The sequence below is a fragment of the Trichoderma virens genome (genome assembly GCF_000170995.1).
Source record: "Trichoderma virens Gv29-8 chromosome Unknown TRIVIscaffold_79, whole genome shotgun sequence".
NCBI lineage: Eukaryota > Fungi > Ascomycota > Sordariomycetes > Hypocreales > Hypocreaceae > Trichoderma > Trichoderma virens.
In genome coordinates, this window is record NW_014013670.1 from 508902 (window position 1) to 525914 (window position 17013).

General features: G+C 38.1%; 3 protein-coding genes across 3 annotated transcripts; all 3 read right to left on the reverse strand.

Annotated features, from left to right (window-relative positions):
- Positions 1–2457: 2457 nt before the first annotated feature.
- Positions 2458–3530, reverse strand: TRIVIDRAFT_154318 (uncharacterized protein; the record flags this gene model as incomplete). Its single annotated transcript, XM_014099312.1, has 2 exons — positions 2458–3033; positions 3120–3530. Coding segments are annotated over 2 exons (987 nt in total), but the record flags the coding sequence as incomplete, so codon positions are not given.
- A 469-nt stretch (positions 3531–3999) lies between these two features.
- Positions 4000–4539, reverse strand: TRIVIDRAFT_154276 (uncharacterized protein; the record flags this gene model as incomplete). The annotated part of the gene is made up of 1 exon (XM_014099313.1): positions 4000–4539. A coding segment is annotated over one exon (540 nt), but the record flags the coding sequence as incomplete, so codon positions are not given.
- A 2414-nt stretch (positions 4540–6953) lies between these two features.
- Positions 6954–8117, reverse strand: TRIVIDRAFT_69120 (uncharacterized protein; the record flags this gene model as incomplete). Its single annotated transcript, XM_014099314.1, has 1 exon — positions 6954–8117. The coding sequence occupies one exon, from the start codon at positions 8115–8117 to the stop codon at positions 6954–6956; it is 1164 nt and encodes a 387-aa protein (XP_013954789.1).
- Positions 8118–17013: the final 8896 nt, after the last annotated feature.

Here is a 17013-nt window from a genome sequence, read left to right on the forward strand (position 1 = left end):
TCAGTCTGTGTACTGTGATCACTGCTTGCCACACCCCTTGTAGAGTATGCAAGTGGTTTTAGGCTTATTCAAGGATCCCCTGTATTTTTGATGTATTCTATAGAGGCCATGTTTAAAGCCGGGTAAATATTACCGCAAATAGTAATGTCCAATGAAGACAGTATTCGATTAGGGATACCTGTGTTCAGGCGATATTCCGCGTCTGATGTGTTGGTATGTATACCCAAACCATCTTCCATGAAGATAACTTTTGGGGAAACAGCAGGCCAGATGGAGTTAAAAGACATTCCCATAACTGCTGCAGGCATAAACTCTCAATGGAAGGAGTCTGATGTGAACAACACCGACAAGTTCATGTTACAAATAAGGGTCTACGGCGGACGAAGGAATAAAAAATGCCAGTCTTATTGAGACATACCATAAGGGGCTTTGGTCACAACTGAAACGGAAATGTAAATAACATTCTGTCAACCATCTGGGACTTATGAATACGCACATGCACTAAGACAATACAAACAACTACACACTTGATTTATTGCCCCCTTCTTGCGCATGCTGCTCAAGTCTGTTTGCCGATTATTCCTCCACTCACGGCTTTCTTCGGGCAAACTACTTGTCCAGAAATGGGAATACGAGTAATAAACCACTTCAGGCTATACCATGGACCCGGTAATCTGCAGTAGAGTAAGCTGATGTAGACCCTTTCATCCAAAAAATGTGACCCCATTGCTCCAGATGGAGATTGCTGCTTTCAGCTAGATCCTTAACATTTCACGATTTGCGGAGTAATAGACCCCGCATTTTCTCAACCATGAATTGTTTTCTCGAGTGTTCCCTTTGTTAGGCTATTGCTGTTATTGACATTTTTGTATAGTTGTACAAGGAGATACTATGCTTCATTGCTCTACCAAGAAGTTGCTACTTTTTAGTTAGGATAATAATAAACAAGCTGATAGACAACAGCTCATTTATATCGTGTTAGACGCAAAGGTCTGTCGCGTTACCAGTCGTTGGCGGGAATTGCCAAACACAAGGAAACGCACATGAGCTTACAAGGGATCCTAGTGTAAAATTGCTCATAAAAGCAGGGGTAAGGGAAGTGGTTACTTTCCGTCATGGTTTGCAGTACCCCTTGCTTGTATTTATTACAATCTAGTATTATATATCTGTTTAATTACTGTATTTCGTAGATGATTCTGCATATTTTACAAAGTAAGGAATGCCTAGGCCGCAGGGTTTGAAGGGCCTTGATTAGAATCCTTGTTAATGGTCTAAGGAGATGGTTGTCTGTCGTACTGTTGCGCCGGTAGGGCAAAAATATTAGGCTAATAATCGCAAATGTAGCGCTTATCATGACAGACCCAGCTGCTCATAAAAGATCAAGTGTATTGGAACGTCGGTAATTACTATTTGCCGATTTGGCCTTTGTACAGAGTACGAAGCTATTGGCGATGAGATTGGGGGCTTTTCGGTTTAAGTGGCTTGTGTGAGACTCCAAGTTTGGAACCCCGCCGGATCACTTATATCGGGCCGTCGGCTTCCCCAGGAGTTCACGTCAGCACTACGGAGTATCTCTCAGCTGCGGAGTATCTCCTATTCAGTTACGGCGTATTAAGCCAGCGGAGTATTTCGCTAACCCCTAGCTAGGCCGGTAGCTGCGGAATGACAAGGTTGAACAGAAATATTCCAGCTACACCAGCAAGTCTATATAAGACAAAAGGTCTACGCTCCCAAAAGCGCTATTACCATATCAACAATGTCAGCAATTGATAATAACTTGCCCCCTCCCGCAATTTAGACCAGGAGCAAACGTAGTAGATTACCTGCTGTGCTTTGTCGCCAGATGGCCGATTCTCAGCGCCTCTTTCAGAAGATAGAGCAGCACCATCTGCTGGTCGAGGACATTCATCCAATGTGATCAAAGACATCATCTAGTTGATATCCATTAAGAAGCATACAATTCTTTGAATCAGTGCAGCTCGAAGGGCTTCCGTCTTATCCGATCCGAGGCCGAGGCTGTAAAGCTATCAAAATCATCCTCAACAAGCTGACGCTTAAAGTCTGAGAATTTCTCAAGGTGGCTGTTTGAATACTTCACAACAGCAACTGTGCACTAGAGGTAGTATGTGAAAACTGGCATACTCATCTTCTGGGTGCTTGTTAACGCTGTCAGATAACTTCTACTATACATGTATTGACTTTGACAAATAGTCGTGAGAGAAATGTAAAATGAAAGATTTCAGTGCTAAATTTGGATGAAATTATTGCTGAAGAAACGTATCATTGTTTGATGTTCAGATCTTCAAGAGAGATCTAAGTTGGCAACATGGGTGTTTGAAGTTCAAAGACAATGCACGTACAATCAATTCGAGCATTACCATCAGCATATAGAGCTCAAATTATTAGTATTGCATTTTCTGAATTATTATCCCAAAATTACGCAATAAGAGACTTCCATTACTCAATTTCACTAAACCCCTGCTTTATAATGCTCTCTGAATCGATTGGCTCTCCTTCTCTGATCTTGGCATCGATGTTTCCAAACTTCTCTAAGAGCACATACTTAGAGTCTTTGGCAGACTGCATGTGCTGAAAATGCTTCTTGATGATTTCCATGCGCATATAGCGACCCTTTTCCATGCCATGGACTAAGCGATAACATGAGAAAACCAGTGAGCTTAGGCCAGCCGCAATTGCCGTAGCGACGGAGCTGCCAGTCACACATTCAGCTGACTCAAGGAAAGGGACGGTTCCTGCGGCAATATTCTCACCATGAAGTTTCCATTCATAGTGAGAGTTCATTCCCCGAAATTCCATGCCGTATTCATCACAGGCTGCGATGGTGATTGTGTGGTCGGATGCAGCTGGCCAGGCTACTGATACTCTAGCACCTTCGTCTGGTGCGCTGCAAAGAAGAATGATATCTTTCTTTGCTGCATCACTAAGGCTTTTTTTCAGCCCTTCTGAGGATTCAAGGATGGTGAAACTCATGGAGATTATGTCTACATCCATATCTTTTGCCCAGCGGATAGCCTATCTCGACACAAGGCGCATCCAGTAATTAGCTACAGGCTACCTTGAAGACCGAAGAATATATGACAGGGAAGCTAAAAACTCACTCGTGATACCCGTTCAGGCGTGATGCCAAATCTTCCGTCGGTCACTTTTGCCACGTAGAGTTCGCATGTGGGATCGATGGCGCAAATCAGATTAGCCATCTGTGTTCCATGAGGATCTGAGGCAAACATCCAGGGGCTGAGTTGGAAGTCGTCATCAGCAAATGATCGTCCACCTCGAATACGATCCCAAAGGGTTTTATGATGTCCGGATTGGTTGGTCAGATTTGTATCATTCGAGTCTACGCCTGACATGCGACTGTCGGTGCCCCAACGGGTTAACCCCTTACCAGATTGGCTTAGAGGCTTGGAAGATATTGCACCGTTTGCCTGGATACGGAAAGTGTGTGGCACATTCATTATTCCGTTATCAATAATGGCGATTCTAGTTGGTCGATAATTCTCCATCTTTTCGGCAGCTGCTGGTTGATAGCTTTGGTAACTTTTTATAAATGGATAAAGTTTTGGAAAGGCCTTTTTCGCTCTTTAACAATGTCAGTAAAAACCTCTCGCCTAGAAAAAAACAGCCCCCCCCCCCCCCAAAAAAAAAAAAAAACCTCCACTGAAAAGCATAAATGAAGAGAGAGAGAAGGGGGGGGGGGGGGGGGTTTACATCTCTTCAAGGCTTGCCTGCCTGTCATTAGACGGATTCCATGGCTCGCAGGTCACATCATATTCGAAATGGTGTTCTTGGCCTTTAGTGAGTTTGAAGAGCTCTTCACGTATGTATCTTCGGTTGTTATCCAGATAATCCTTGGTCATCATCTCCTGTATTAATCATGTACAGTAAGTCTCTGCCCATCAATATCACATAAAAAGAATTAGATAGAAATAATAAACTTGCTTGACATACCGGTATAAGATGAATATGAACTCGAGAAAGCTATGAGCCATGAAAGTTAAAAGCTGCATGTATTAGATAGCCATGAAAAGCCACCAATGAGGGACTTACCTTTGGAAATGATGTAATGCCTTCATAGCCAAGCCAATGGTCGATTGCAACACGCTTACCACTTGCATAAAGATGAAGCTTTTTAATTCTTCCCTTTACCTCATTATCAAAGATAGATAGAGAGAGATCTAAAAATCTCCAATTCAAGTTTTCCACTTCGAATTTCTTCACATATTCCGCAATGTCAAGCTCGTTATGCGGTTTGAACATCCGGTCTGGGACCTTTAGCTCGACAATTGATGTAACGTTCTTCTGTCCATTTAACCAGTCAAGAACATCGAATACCTCCCTGTGGTCATTGCATGCGCGACCTGAGATCGATCCTTGGTTATCAATGTTGTCTTCGAGTGACGGAAATCTAGCATATTTGATCGTTTGTTCGTATGACATAAGTCCTGAGCTCTCACGATGGTTTATAAGCGCATACACAAACTCATCCACTCCGTGATTCTTGAAACTGAACTGAGAAATGTCGAAACAAATTTCGTGAACTAGATAAAATTAAGTTATGGCACAGGAAATTGAAGGAGAATCACCTTGCTATATACCTTTTTCTGTAAAATCTAGTTAAAATTTGACTCCAACGGCACTTGAATAATGAGTCATAAATACCTGCGGATTCCTGAAAAATGTCCGAAAGAACTCTCATCTTGTCGACTTGCTTAATTGTGGCTGTTACAAGAACTGTACGTATCTTCTGTTCATCATTAGGATCTCCGATATTTTTGTCGTTGACGACCCAAGAGGATCCATTCCACCACATTTTGTTGTACCAAAGCGGGTAGTATTTTTTGCAGAGATAATCAGATTTGGTCCCTGTAATCTGAGGTAGCGCAACTTGAGTGACGACAGAGTTTTTATAGATATCCAAGAACAAATTGACGAACCGCAATTTCCTGTAATAGACGGCGAGGTGGAGAAGATTATGAGTTTCCAACTCTGCTTTCTCTGGAATACTGGCCCAGATTTCAATCAAATTTAGCTCGATGATCTTTCCAACGATTTCTTGGTTGATAACACCCTTTTTTTCGACCATTTTGATTAAGCTGTCTACCACTCTGATTTGGCGTTCTCGAGATTGGCTCTCTCGAATAGCATCAGATTGGGCCTCTTGGACGTGGCTAGGTGAGATCTTATTTAATGATTTCATGATGTATTCGGTAGTGACAAAAAGTTTTCGCATGGACTCGATCTCAAGAAATTTGTCAACAAACTCGACCAAGCCTTTTTCGACAGCATTTTCAAAGGACATATCAGGTGGAGAGGATAGCTCAGGAACGGATAATAAAATATCCAGAAGTTCGAAATCCGCACTCCCGGAATCAATCACTTGCTCCAGAGCGGTCTTTTTTGTCGAAGAATCACGACATCGGAGGTATTCGAGAAGTGACATAGTGCTGCTGCTGCTGCTCGCAGGAGAGGCTGGTGGCTCTTCGAGATGCTTTTTCAAACAGTCAATCATACACTTTGCAGCCCTTGCGTTGCCCTTTTTGACTGCGTTGTAAAATGGCAAGGGTTTCTGTTCATCGCGTGCTCTACATGAGTTATGTTCCTGAAATTTGCAATCTGCATATGATGTGGCGGCCTCTGGATCATGATTCTCATACAGAAGAACAAACGGTACCGTTGGATCTAACTCGCATATTATCTGAAGAAGTAAGAATTCCATGTTGATCCTTTTGTCTTTAGGATTAGAAATGATTTCCGAGAGTATGAGCCAACAGACGCAGCTGTCAATTCTTTCTTCTTCGCTAGACAAGAACGACTTTATCAGTTGTTTGGAAGATTCCACATCTTTGGTGCCATCTGCCGTCGCGTCTTTCAGGTATCCTGTAATTGCAATGGACAGCTGATGGGAAAAACTTTGTAGAAGCTCGTCGAACTCGAGATGTTCCCGAGCCTTAGTCCATTCTTTTCTATAGGTCGGTACCCCTGCTGAAGAGTTTGAAGATCCATTTGGCGGAAGTTTTGAACTTGGAATCGCATGAGACAACTCTGTGGTGGTCGACTGCAAAGAGGTTGATGGAGTATTGAGTGCCATGTTAACGGCTTCATCTGATGGCATTTTTTCTGGAGCCATAATATCTTATGCCTTTACTCTTGCTCAGAAACGAGAATGGGCCTAGATTTCAAGCAATCCAAGAAAAATTTACCAATTCTGCGAGTGCAATATTTCAAGTGATGAATAAATGTATGCAAATGAGACAAATCCTTCATCTAGGCCCCCAGGGAAGTATAGGTACAACTAGCTGAGTGACCCCGAAGTACCGCATGGTTACTCGACTTATGTGATACCCAAGTATCAGATAACACGAGTCAGGATTCCGAAATGCATGTAATTTCCCGTTCCCCCCTGAACAGAAATGGAAATGGTCAGTATCATGACTGTGCTGTAAGAATTGACTCAAATTTTGTGCTTATTCCAAATAAAATGAGGGTGATACACTGAAAGAGCGCATGAAAAAGATATTTCGGAAGGTAGTATCCTACACTCACTCGAGCCTCTATTGCTTGCATTATGCTGAACTAGATGCTATCTTAGGTAGTTGACATGAACATGAGCGACGAGACACTCCACAATAACATCGTTCAAAAGTAGTGTATACAGAAGCTAAAATGATTACTGCCCCTATTCGCGCTACAAAGAGGAAGTGGTCTGTTATAACCTGGCTATCCTATTACTTCCATCCGTTACTACTTCCCCAAGACGTGATACAATAATGCCCTGCTGAGCAATGCACGCCCCCGACTGTGCAACGCGGCCCTCCAAGAGCGCTCACCGGTCAGGGTCAGTTCTACCTTTATATCTCGAGATCGGTGGTACGTTGTCTCTCTCTGCTTGATTCTGGGCCGTCATGTGGATAGCGTCGGAGAGAGACACCATCCTAAGAGTTGGTGTTCGTATATTGTCGCTTGGCACTTGTCTTCCTTCCCCGTGCCTGTTGAGTGACATCCTCTAGCTGGCGGTATTCTTCCTGGGCCCCGATCGGCTGTCGGTGTTTCTCAACATGTTCTCTCTCTTCTATCTTACCCTTCAGTTCCGACGAAGGGTCAGGAAGCTCAGATACACCGGGACTGGGTCCCCACTTGATATTCAATTTGTTGCTGAATTTTGATTCCCGTAGTGCCCCCAAGTTATTGAAGTCGATATTTTGAAAGATTTCTCTGCCTTCGGAGTGGCAAATTGGTTTGCCGCCAGGGCTCACTAGGAAAGGGTACGTTTGGCCTGGCTTTAGGCCGAAGAAATTTTTGACTCTATTTGCAATATCGTTCAGCGTGCCGGCACGAATGTATATCCGAAACGAAACCATATATGGATCTGGGGAATTTCGTGAAAATAAAACCGATGTCATGGTCTCTGGTGGTATGCCGTGATTTTGAAGAGGATTCTGCCTCATGTACCAATCGACGCCATTCCTGTTGTTTGTAATCTTGCTGAAGACGGGCGTTGAGAAGGCTTCATCGTATTCAGCCTGGTTCCAGGAAATACGGCGTTCGCGGCTTAGTTGAATGGATACTGGAGCCACTCCGTCAAAGCCAGGATCACACTCCACACCTATCTGAACAGTTGTCTCCCGGTGGCTCTCTGACTCATTGGATCGTTGAAGATTGGAAAAGGGGGCCCATGCCTCGACAAGTGGCTCCCCCTTGCCACTTTTGTCGGTCCCCTCTAGCTTAAGGACTGCTCTCGCCCACTCTATTCTTGTGTCTCGACTTGAAGACTTGAATACCATTCTGAGTACGGCAAGAGTCATCGCTTTTCTTTGGGCGCCGTTGCAAACTGGCGAAGATTCTTCAAATCCGTCTACCCAAAGAAGTCTCTCGATGGAAATCGAGTAATCAGACTTTTCTTCGGCATAAATTGCCGCACCATCTTCCTTGACACGGCATGCAGTCTTGACCGAACCCTGTCCTGTAGTAGCTGATGCATTAGAGTGATGGTACAAGTTGAGAGTAATTTTTCCATCAGACTTTTCAAATGCGTCATCAATATCTTCGCAGTAAGCCTCATAATAATCTTCTTCATCAGAAGACAGTGAAAGTTCCATGTTGGTAAAACCAAGAAGATTTTATTTGAAAAAATGATTATAATTGAGTTTGATGGACAAGAATTAAATTGTTCACAGTTAAAGAAGTAGCGTAAGATCGCTCCCGAGATGCGAGGTTTTATATACATGTATCATGTCAGCAGTGAAGATGTTATCGCCATGAATGCGTTCATTACTCTCTCCTGCGGTACAGATGATCGATGGTCAGCCCATAGAAGCTATCACCTCTCATTTCAAACATTTTCGATTACATCCTACGTGGCATTCTACGAGCCAAACCATGAGCCTTGGATGGCAAATAGCCCCGTAAGGATGCTGAATTGTACTACGTGAGGGTGAAGAGGGGTAAGCCAACAAATCTCTCCGTAAATTACAGTTGGTAGTACAAGTGAAACATCGGATAGATTCGGATTCCGAGATGCCATTAATCGGTACAATACCTGTTGGTCTGCCCTTGTAGATGTATTACCAGTTGGGTATGCATACATGCGTGTCTACTGGTTGGTCCTACCTTGGGCACTAGCTGTACACATGCTTCTTGAGACTCATACTTTCAGCGACCAACAGTTCGGTTTCACCTTGCAGTTAACTCTAGATCGGTAGGTACTTTGGTAGGTAGATAAAACGCCCATAGAACCGGCCCATAATTTCGCTGTTCAATATTTATGCACATTCAGCTTTCATTGACTAATTTTTTTGATAAGAAAATTTGAACCAGTGGTGCAATTTCCCAGGTACTAGTATCTTTGAAGAGCAGTTCGCTATCTATGATTCTTTGTGCATGCTCCTTTGTATATGCTTCTTTAGACGCATTGCTTTGTACCTATTCTTCATATGTAATCCTTTGTACATCTCCCTTTGTACATATGACAGCTTCTATAACCTCACCGCCGCCGTAGCCCACACACAGACGCTCTGTCTGACTCAATATAAAGTAGCAGTATCACTGGGAAATTTATTAACTGCAGGGTAATCCCAGACCGATCTATCTCTGCGGATCTCATAGATTATATATATATAAAAGGCCCTGCCCCTAACTTTACAATAGAATAACTAAGACCTTTAATAAATATAATATTACACTAAACTATATATTTAACAGATTATGAGCCCGGACAGCGAAGATTAAGAAATAACTAATAATCTACCCCTTTATTAACCGAAATCACTGTCTTACACTATCAGCACTAACAGGCTGCTTCTACTGACGTTAAACAGAAACTGAGATTTAGCCCTAAAACTAGACTGATATTTAAGATAACGACCGATCTAATAACCGAGACTATCTCGATCACCAACCTTAATGGTAATTTCGCCTACTTAAAGTTAAATCTTACTTACCCCTTTACTTTAAGATAAATCTACTACTAATATAAACTAAATAGATAAAATATAATAATAGAAAGTTAATATAACCTACGGAAACGACCATTATAACCGGTAATAATAACTAGATTTATTTAAGAAAATCTTTTCTTAGCACTTATAAAAAAGATCAATAAGATTCTGTTAAAAGCACTACAATCTAATTACAAAGGTAATCGTTACAGTAAACTTAGCATCCCTAATTTAATCTCCTCGCTAAAATACTCAATCCCAGAACTGCAATTATAAACCCCTAACTATAACTAAAATATCTAAAGCTTAAAAATCAAAAGCCCCCATAAAAACTGCTCCAGTAAATTAAGCTATTTTTTCCCTTAGCCTTTAACTCCACTTAGCTAAACTAGCCCTTTATTAATAATTAACTAACAACGCCCAGCCATTAAGGTTAAATACCTTAATAATAATAAATTTAAGCGCCTTAAAACTCACCAACATAACGTTAATTAAAATCTTTAAATTTACAAATAGTTAAATAACCTAGAAAAGAGATATCACAGACGTAATTAAAATACAAAAATTTAAAGACTTTATAAAGAAAAATAAGAATATATTAGAAAAAAAGTCTAGTAAATTAAACAGCAGCTTTAAAAAATAAAAAGAACTTTAGGAAATATATTAAAATTAAATTATTATATTTATATACAGTAAGCTCAGCTACCTCACACATAGATATATAAACAAAAAGGAAACCTTATTTAGCGTTTTAAACACCCTAGAGGAGAGATTTAAGCCTTACAGAAGCACTGCCTTCTAAGAGCTAAATTAAAAATATAATAACCTTATACTAAAAGGCTATATAAGCATTAGAGACTATATAGAAAAGCTTAAAGCAGCGTAAATTAAGCTTAAGCAATTTAACAATATCTATAAAATCGGAGAGGTATACTTCATTAATAAATTCTTTACTAATTTTAAAAAAAGCTTTAAATATTTCCTTATAGCCTTTTATTAAACCTATAGTCTACTGTTAGAAAGAATAAATAAAGAAATTACTAAACCAGCAGTTACTTTTAATAAAACAGTTATAGCAGTTAAATAAAAGAAATAGGGCTAATAATAGTGCTTTATAACATTTAGCTTTACTACTATAAAACTAGCTTTTAATATTAGCTCCCAGCTACTGCAAATCTATTAACACTGCTGAAAGCCCAGGCATTTAAAAAAGAAATGCTAGATATTCTATCTAAACCTTTAGCCTAAAAGCCTAAAACGCTAAAAAAGAAAATTACAGGCTAGGTTTAACTAGACGACTTAGTTAATAAAGAAAGAAATAACTGTTAAAAAGATAACTGCTACCTTAGCTTTCCTTTAAAGCGTTAATAGAAATTAAGATAATATATTACAGCCCCTATTAAATTAATACTTTACTGCTATAACTAAAAATATAACGTAAGTAAAAGCTGCTACTGCAGCCTAAATAAACCTTAAAGATATATATATCCTTAATAGCAGCGCCGCCACTTATTTAATCTACTCTAAAGGAAGGTATAAAGCACTATACTAAATAAAAGGAACCTTTATAATAAGTATTAAAGGTAGTAAAATTACTCCCTAAGGCACTAAAACCTATTACTTTCCTGCTTTAATTAAAAAAAGAATTATAAATCTGCTACTACATAACGTCCTTTACGTACTAGAGGCTAAGATAAACCTTATATTAATTTCCCAGCTGGATTAAGAAAGCTATTATATAAGTGTATTTAAAAAAAAAGCTATTATAACTAAAGGATTAACTGTCTTTCTTACAGTTACTTTATAATATAAAATATACATTATAAACACTCTACACCTAACCTTTACCTCTCTTAACATTAAAGACCTAAGACTGCAGCTATAGTATAATTAAATAGAGTACTTAAGTAAAAACAGCTTAAAGACACTAATTAAAATAATATTTAGACTATAATTTACTTAACTAGTTGAAATATACAAAGCCTATACCGCTGGAAAACAGTCCAAACAACTATATATAGACAGCGTTAAAAAAAAAATAAAACCATTAAAAAGTCTATATATTAATATTGCAGGGCCCTTTTTAATCCCTAAATATAACAGAAGCCACTACTAAATAATATTCCTAAACGACTTTATATATATAAGCTAAGTGTTTCTAATATAAAAAAAAGTAAGTTTCTTTAAGGTTTTTAAAAGACTCTTAAATTAACTAAAGACACTAACGCAACGGTGCTTTTATATTAAACTAAATAAAAAAGGCGAAAATATAAACTACTTTTTTTAAATATTCTGTAAAAATTAAAAAATATAAATCATCTATACCTACGTTAACTAATATCAGTAAAACGGCGCTATTAAACATCTTTACTATATTTTATAAAATAAACTTATACTAACTATTTTTAAAGAATAAATTAATCTAAAGTAATAGCCCTATATACTTAAGATAATTAACTACTTATAAACAATCTCCCCCAGCGCCAGCTTAAACATTATACCTTATAAGGCCTAGTATAAAAATAAACCTAATTTAATATACTTACGTATTTTAGGCTTTAAAAGCTAGATAATAATAAGCTATAGTAAAAAAATAAAGCTAAAAGCCATTCCCTACCAACTAATTAACTATTAAAGAAGCTAGAATTATATAATAGTGTAAAACAGTATAGTTAAAGTTATATTAAATATTATATTTAAAGAACAATTATCTAAGGCCTAAACTGCCGCTATATAAAATATATAGACTTTTTAATATTAGCTTAGACTATTAATAAGCCAGCTACCTTTAGCTGCTAAATAAAGCACTAGGGCGGCCAGTAAGATTATTATCTTTAATAGTTAAGACTCTAAAATAACCAGCGAAACTGTTAAAATAAGTAATTAAAGCTTTAAGACTGCTGGTTATATTACTGACGAAAGTATAATAAAAAAAAAGGGCCTGCTGGATACACCAGCCCCTAGCTCTTTAAAAAAGCCAGGGACACTAGAGTTAATATAATCTATAATTAAAGTTATTATAGAGGCTACCTTAAGTATTACAGCTAAATAAAATAAGCCTTTTAATTTACTATAAGCGCCTATAAGAGTTATTAGAGTATTTATATAGCTTAGGCTATTAACATTACTTAACAATATTAAAGATCCTACTAACTATTATAAAGCTACTATATTAAAAAAATAGAAACACTGGTTAAAAGTTATAGTAAACGAAATCTACTTACTAAAAGAAAATAAGATATAAAAGTTAGTTAACCTTTCAAAAGGAAGGTAGGTACTATAGGGGAAATAAATATATAAGGTAAAGTAGGATATAAAAGGTATTATTAACTGCTATAAAGCTTACTATATAGTAAAAGGCTTTAATTAGAAAAAAAAGATTAACTATTATAAAACCTTTACCACAGTAATTAAATCTATAAGCTATAAGGTACTATTTATTATTATTATAGCCTTAGACTTAGAAATTAAGTAAATGGACGTTAAAACTGCTTTCCTATATGGTAAGATTGATAAAGAAATCTATATCCAGTAGCCAGAGGGTTTTAATAACTATACTAGCTGAGTCTACTGGCTTTAAAAGGTACTATATAAACTTAAATAGGCTCCCAGAATCTAGTACTAAATATTAACTATATTCTTTATGAAACTAGGAATAAACTTAATTTTAGTTAATAAAGGTATATTTATAGGAAATGGAATTATTATTGCAGTTTATATAGATAACCTACTGCTATTTAGCCTAAATAAGTAAGTAATTTAAGTAGTTAAATATACCTTATATTAAAGCTTTTAAATAACTAACCTTAGGCTTTATAAATTCTACCTGGGCTTTTTAATTAAAAGAGATTAGGCCTAACGGCACCTTACGCTCTTTTAAAAGACTTACATTTAAAAGATCTTATAACTCTATAGTATAAAAGACTATAATATAATAAAGATATTTATACAGTTTAGGTCCTTAAATATTAATATTAGCCCAGAAATTACAAAGGATAAGAAAAATAATTATACTAAGCAACTAAGATTACTAATATAGGTGATACTGGGTATAAAACCTAATATTGCTTTCCTAATATCCTTCTGCAGTTATTTTTTTAATAAACTAAAAAAGTTATATTAATAAATTATATAATAAATTTTTTACTATTTTAAAAGTATAATTAATCTTACGTTAGTATTTAAAAGCGATTTTAAACTGCTATAAAGATATACTAATATAAACTACACTAGTAATAAATCCAATTAGCGTTTTATTTATAGATATATTTTTAATATTAACTTAGCTGTTATTAATTAATTATTAAAAAAGTAAATAACTATTATACTATCTACCTATAAAGCTAAGTATATAGGCCAGATATAAGCAGTAAGAGAAGCAATCTAACTCTAAAAGCTGCTTATAATAATAGCTCCTACCCTATAACTTATAAATACTGCAATAATAATCTATGCAAATAACTAAAGGGCTATTAGCTTTATAAAAAATCCAGAATTCTACAGCTGCATTAAGTATATTAATATATAATACTATTAGATTTAAAAAAAAATATAAAAAGGAGATATATAATTATTATATATTTCGTTAGCAGATAAAATTATAGATAAAATAATTAAACTACTGCTTACAAAGGTATTTATCAAATTTAGAAAAGCAATAGGGATAAAGAGAAGTGTAATCCAATAAGCCTAGGCTAAACCTGCTGGCTTAAGTGGAAGTTAAGACCTCTTACCCTATAGTCAGACTTCATAAATCACAACTTTATTAAGCCTTCCTATTAAAGGCTAAGGAAAGAAGTCAGTTATAAAAATATAGGAGGCCTATTTACAAAGAACAATATATATACCTACAGGGTAACGCAGACTTACGAAATACATTAAGTGGGAGTATTAACTATAGGGTAATCCTAGACCGATCTGTCTCTGCGGATCTCATAGATTGTATATATATAAGAGGCCCTGCCCCTAACTTTACAATAGAATAACTAAGACCTTTAATAAATATAATATTACACCAAACCACACGTTTAACAAAATTAGCTGCACGCAAAAAGTCGGGTTCTAGCCGATCCTCTATGGAAAAGAGCGACACCGCTTATTTGCGTTATTCCATCTCACCTTCGCGGATGGTTATTGGCTGCGCGATTTCGAATCATTTTCATCTGTGCGATTGAATACTCCGTGGCATTGAAGTCATGTTTGAAAAGCTTACGCAGAAACTCAAATCACTATCCACGAATCGTGGCGAGGAAAATGGCAACAGAAACTTGCCGCCACCGCCCGTAGTTGATGGTCAGCATGCCGCAGATACGTCGGCCATCGATATGCGCGATGTGAAAATTTCGTCTGAAACAAAAAGTCCAAGTCAGACCTGCCGCAGTACTTTTGGTCTTTTTGAGAATGATCAGGGAGAGCCGCCCCAAGACACTCGACATCTTTGGGAGACCAGGCCCCAAAGCGGCGAAATTTTCAATTTGATCGAAGTAGCAGAACTGTGGGATGCTGCATACGATAACCTGGCAGTAGAGGAGCCAGAGTTAATAGCACATTATGAAAATCTTGTGTCTACAAGTTGGAATATTCAAGAAGTCACAAATTCTGGTTTGCAGCATCTGAAATCTGTGAAATTAATGAAAAATGGGACTGACAGACCGCTAGGAGCAAGAGTATCAAAACGAAGAGGATCTCTCATCAATGCATTGGACACCGCACTTGCAAATAACTCTGAGAATGGCAGGCAAAACAGCACTCTATTTTTTTTATTCAACAAGCTTATTCGAACAATGAGTCGACAAACTCCCAAAGCAGTTCTGGTTTGGGTTGCTGTATATTTCAGTGCGCAGGTATTTACAACGCAATACTTCTTCATTGGAGATCTGCCACCTGTTAACAACTACATGTATTTAATCTCAGAATTTGTTGAATGCCGATTCTGTCTTGCAACCCGATTTTTTCACCCACGCGCGCATTCTTCTGCGGATCGATTGCTATTGCAACCTCGCAACGCTGCGACTTGGTCACGAGGCTGTGGAAGATCACAGATCATTCCCCTCACACACTTGGTCCAACACGAAACTGAAAGATGACTGGATTATGCTTTGTAGAATTATTCTTCTACGCTTCATCAAGATTGCTTGTATGGACATGAGAGAATGCCGGAACATCGATCTTAGCAGCGACCAGCTTGAGCGAGACATTACAAGACAGGAAGATATTCTTATTTCTAGTGTCAGCGGAGATCAAGCCCAACAAAAACTGTCCAACTTTCTTGCTACTATTGGGAAGATATGTGGTAAATACGAACCCGGAACCCCACCCTCTATCGGGCCATCGAGCTCAGATGATCAAGATGATGATCAGAGAGACTTGATTTCTATGGACTCGAAGCTACTTGACTCAATAATCTCATGCAAGAGCGACTCGAGAATATTGAAGCACATGGAGAGTTGGGCTATGAGCATCAACCAATATACAACATTTCGACGTTGGGATCCGAATACCAGCAAACGTTCATTATGGGTGAACGGTGCACCAGGGTATGGTAAAACGAATCTACTACTTGCGATGGCCAACGAATTGTTGGAAAGAAAGAAAGAAGATTCGAATGCACCCAATGTGGCTTACTGTTCTTGCACTTGTGGTAATATAATAAGGGGCAAAATGTCATCAGTGATTCATCAGCTCACTCAACAAGTGGTTCGTGACCAGCCTCTTGTTGCGCAATCTTTAGAAGATCAAGAGCTTAGACATTACTTCGACACCCCTCCCGACTTTGCAACTGTTTTCAGTTTATTAAAAGTCATTCTAAGATGCGAGGAGCTCTTGCCGACTTATCTTATTTTGAATGGACTGGACGAATTGATCGTTTCCGGCAATGCCGAGGCAGAGGAGCTGCATGAACTTTTGGGGTTAATATTGGAGAAAACGCAGCCGCTTAATACCAAGGTTCAATGGCTGATATCTGTTGATACGGATTTCTTCACAGAGCACATCGATTCAACATATAACGATCGGATATCTAGTATAACCTTGGGTTCGTCAAATGTGGAAAATGGCCTGGCGCCCGCTCTCAGGGAAGCTGCTGCTCTCGAAGTCAATGCACTTCTCCAGGACTTTAATATTCCCAGCAGTTTTGGGACTATTTTAGAAGAGATTCTACTCGAAAAGTCAAGAGGAAATTTCCTTTGGCTCAAACTTGCGTGCAAAATCATCAAGTTCTACAGGGCACCTTGGAATGCTCGAGGTATATTGGATAAACTTGGAGGCTCTGTTTCAGAGCTATATGAATATTCAGGTATAACACTAGACAGTCTTCCAGTGGATGATCCAAAAACCTGCAAGAAAATTCTCTTGACTATGACAGCAGCCTACGGACCTCTCAGCATATCAGAACTCAGAGTGTTGGCAGATGTGCCACTCGAGGTGGACTTGGAGAAGATGATTACCAGACACTGTTCCTGTTTCCTTGAATTTCAAGAAGAAATGGTCTACTTTGCTCATCCCTCAGCGATGGCCTATCTAAGACAACGAAATACGATACTCAAAGTGAATTCAGAGA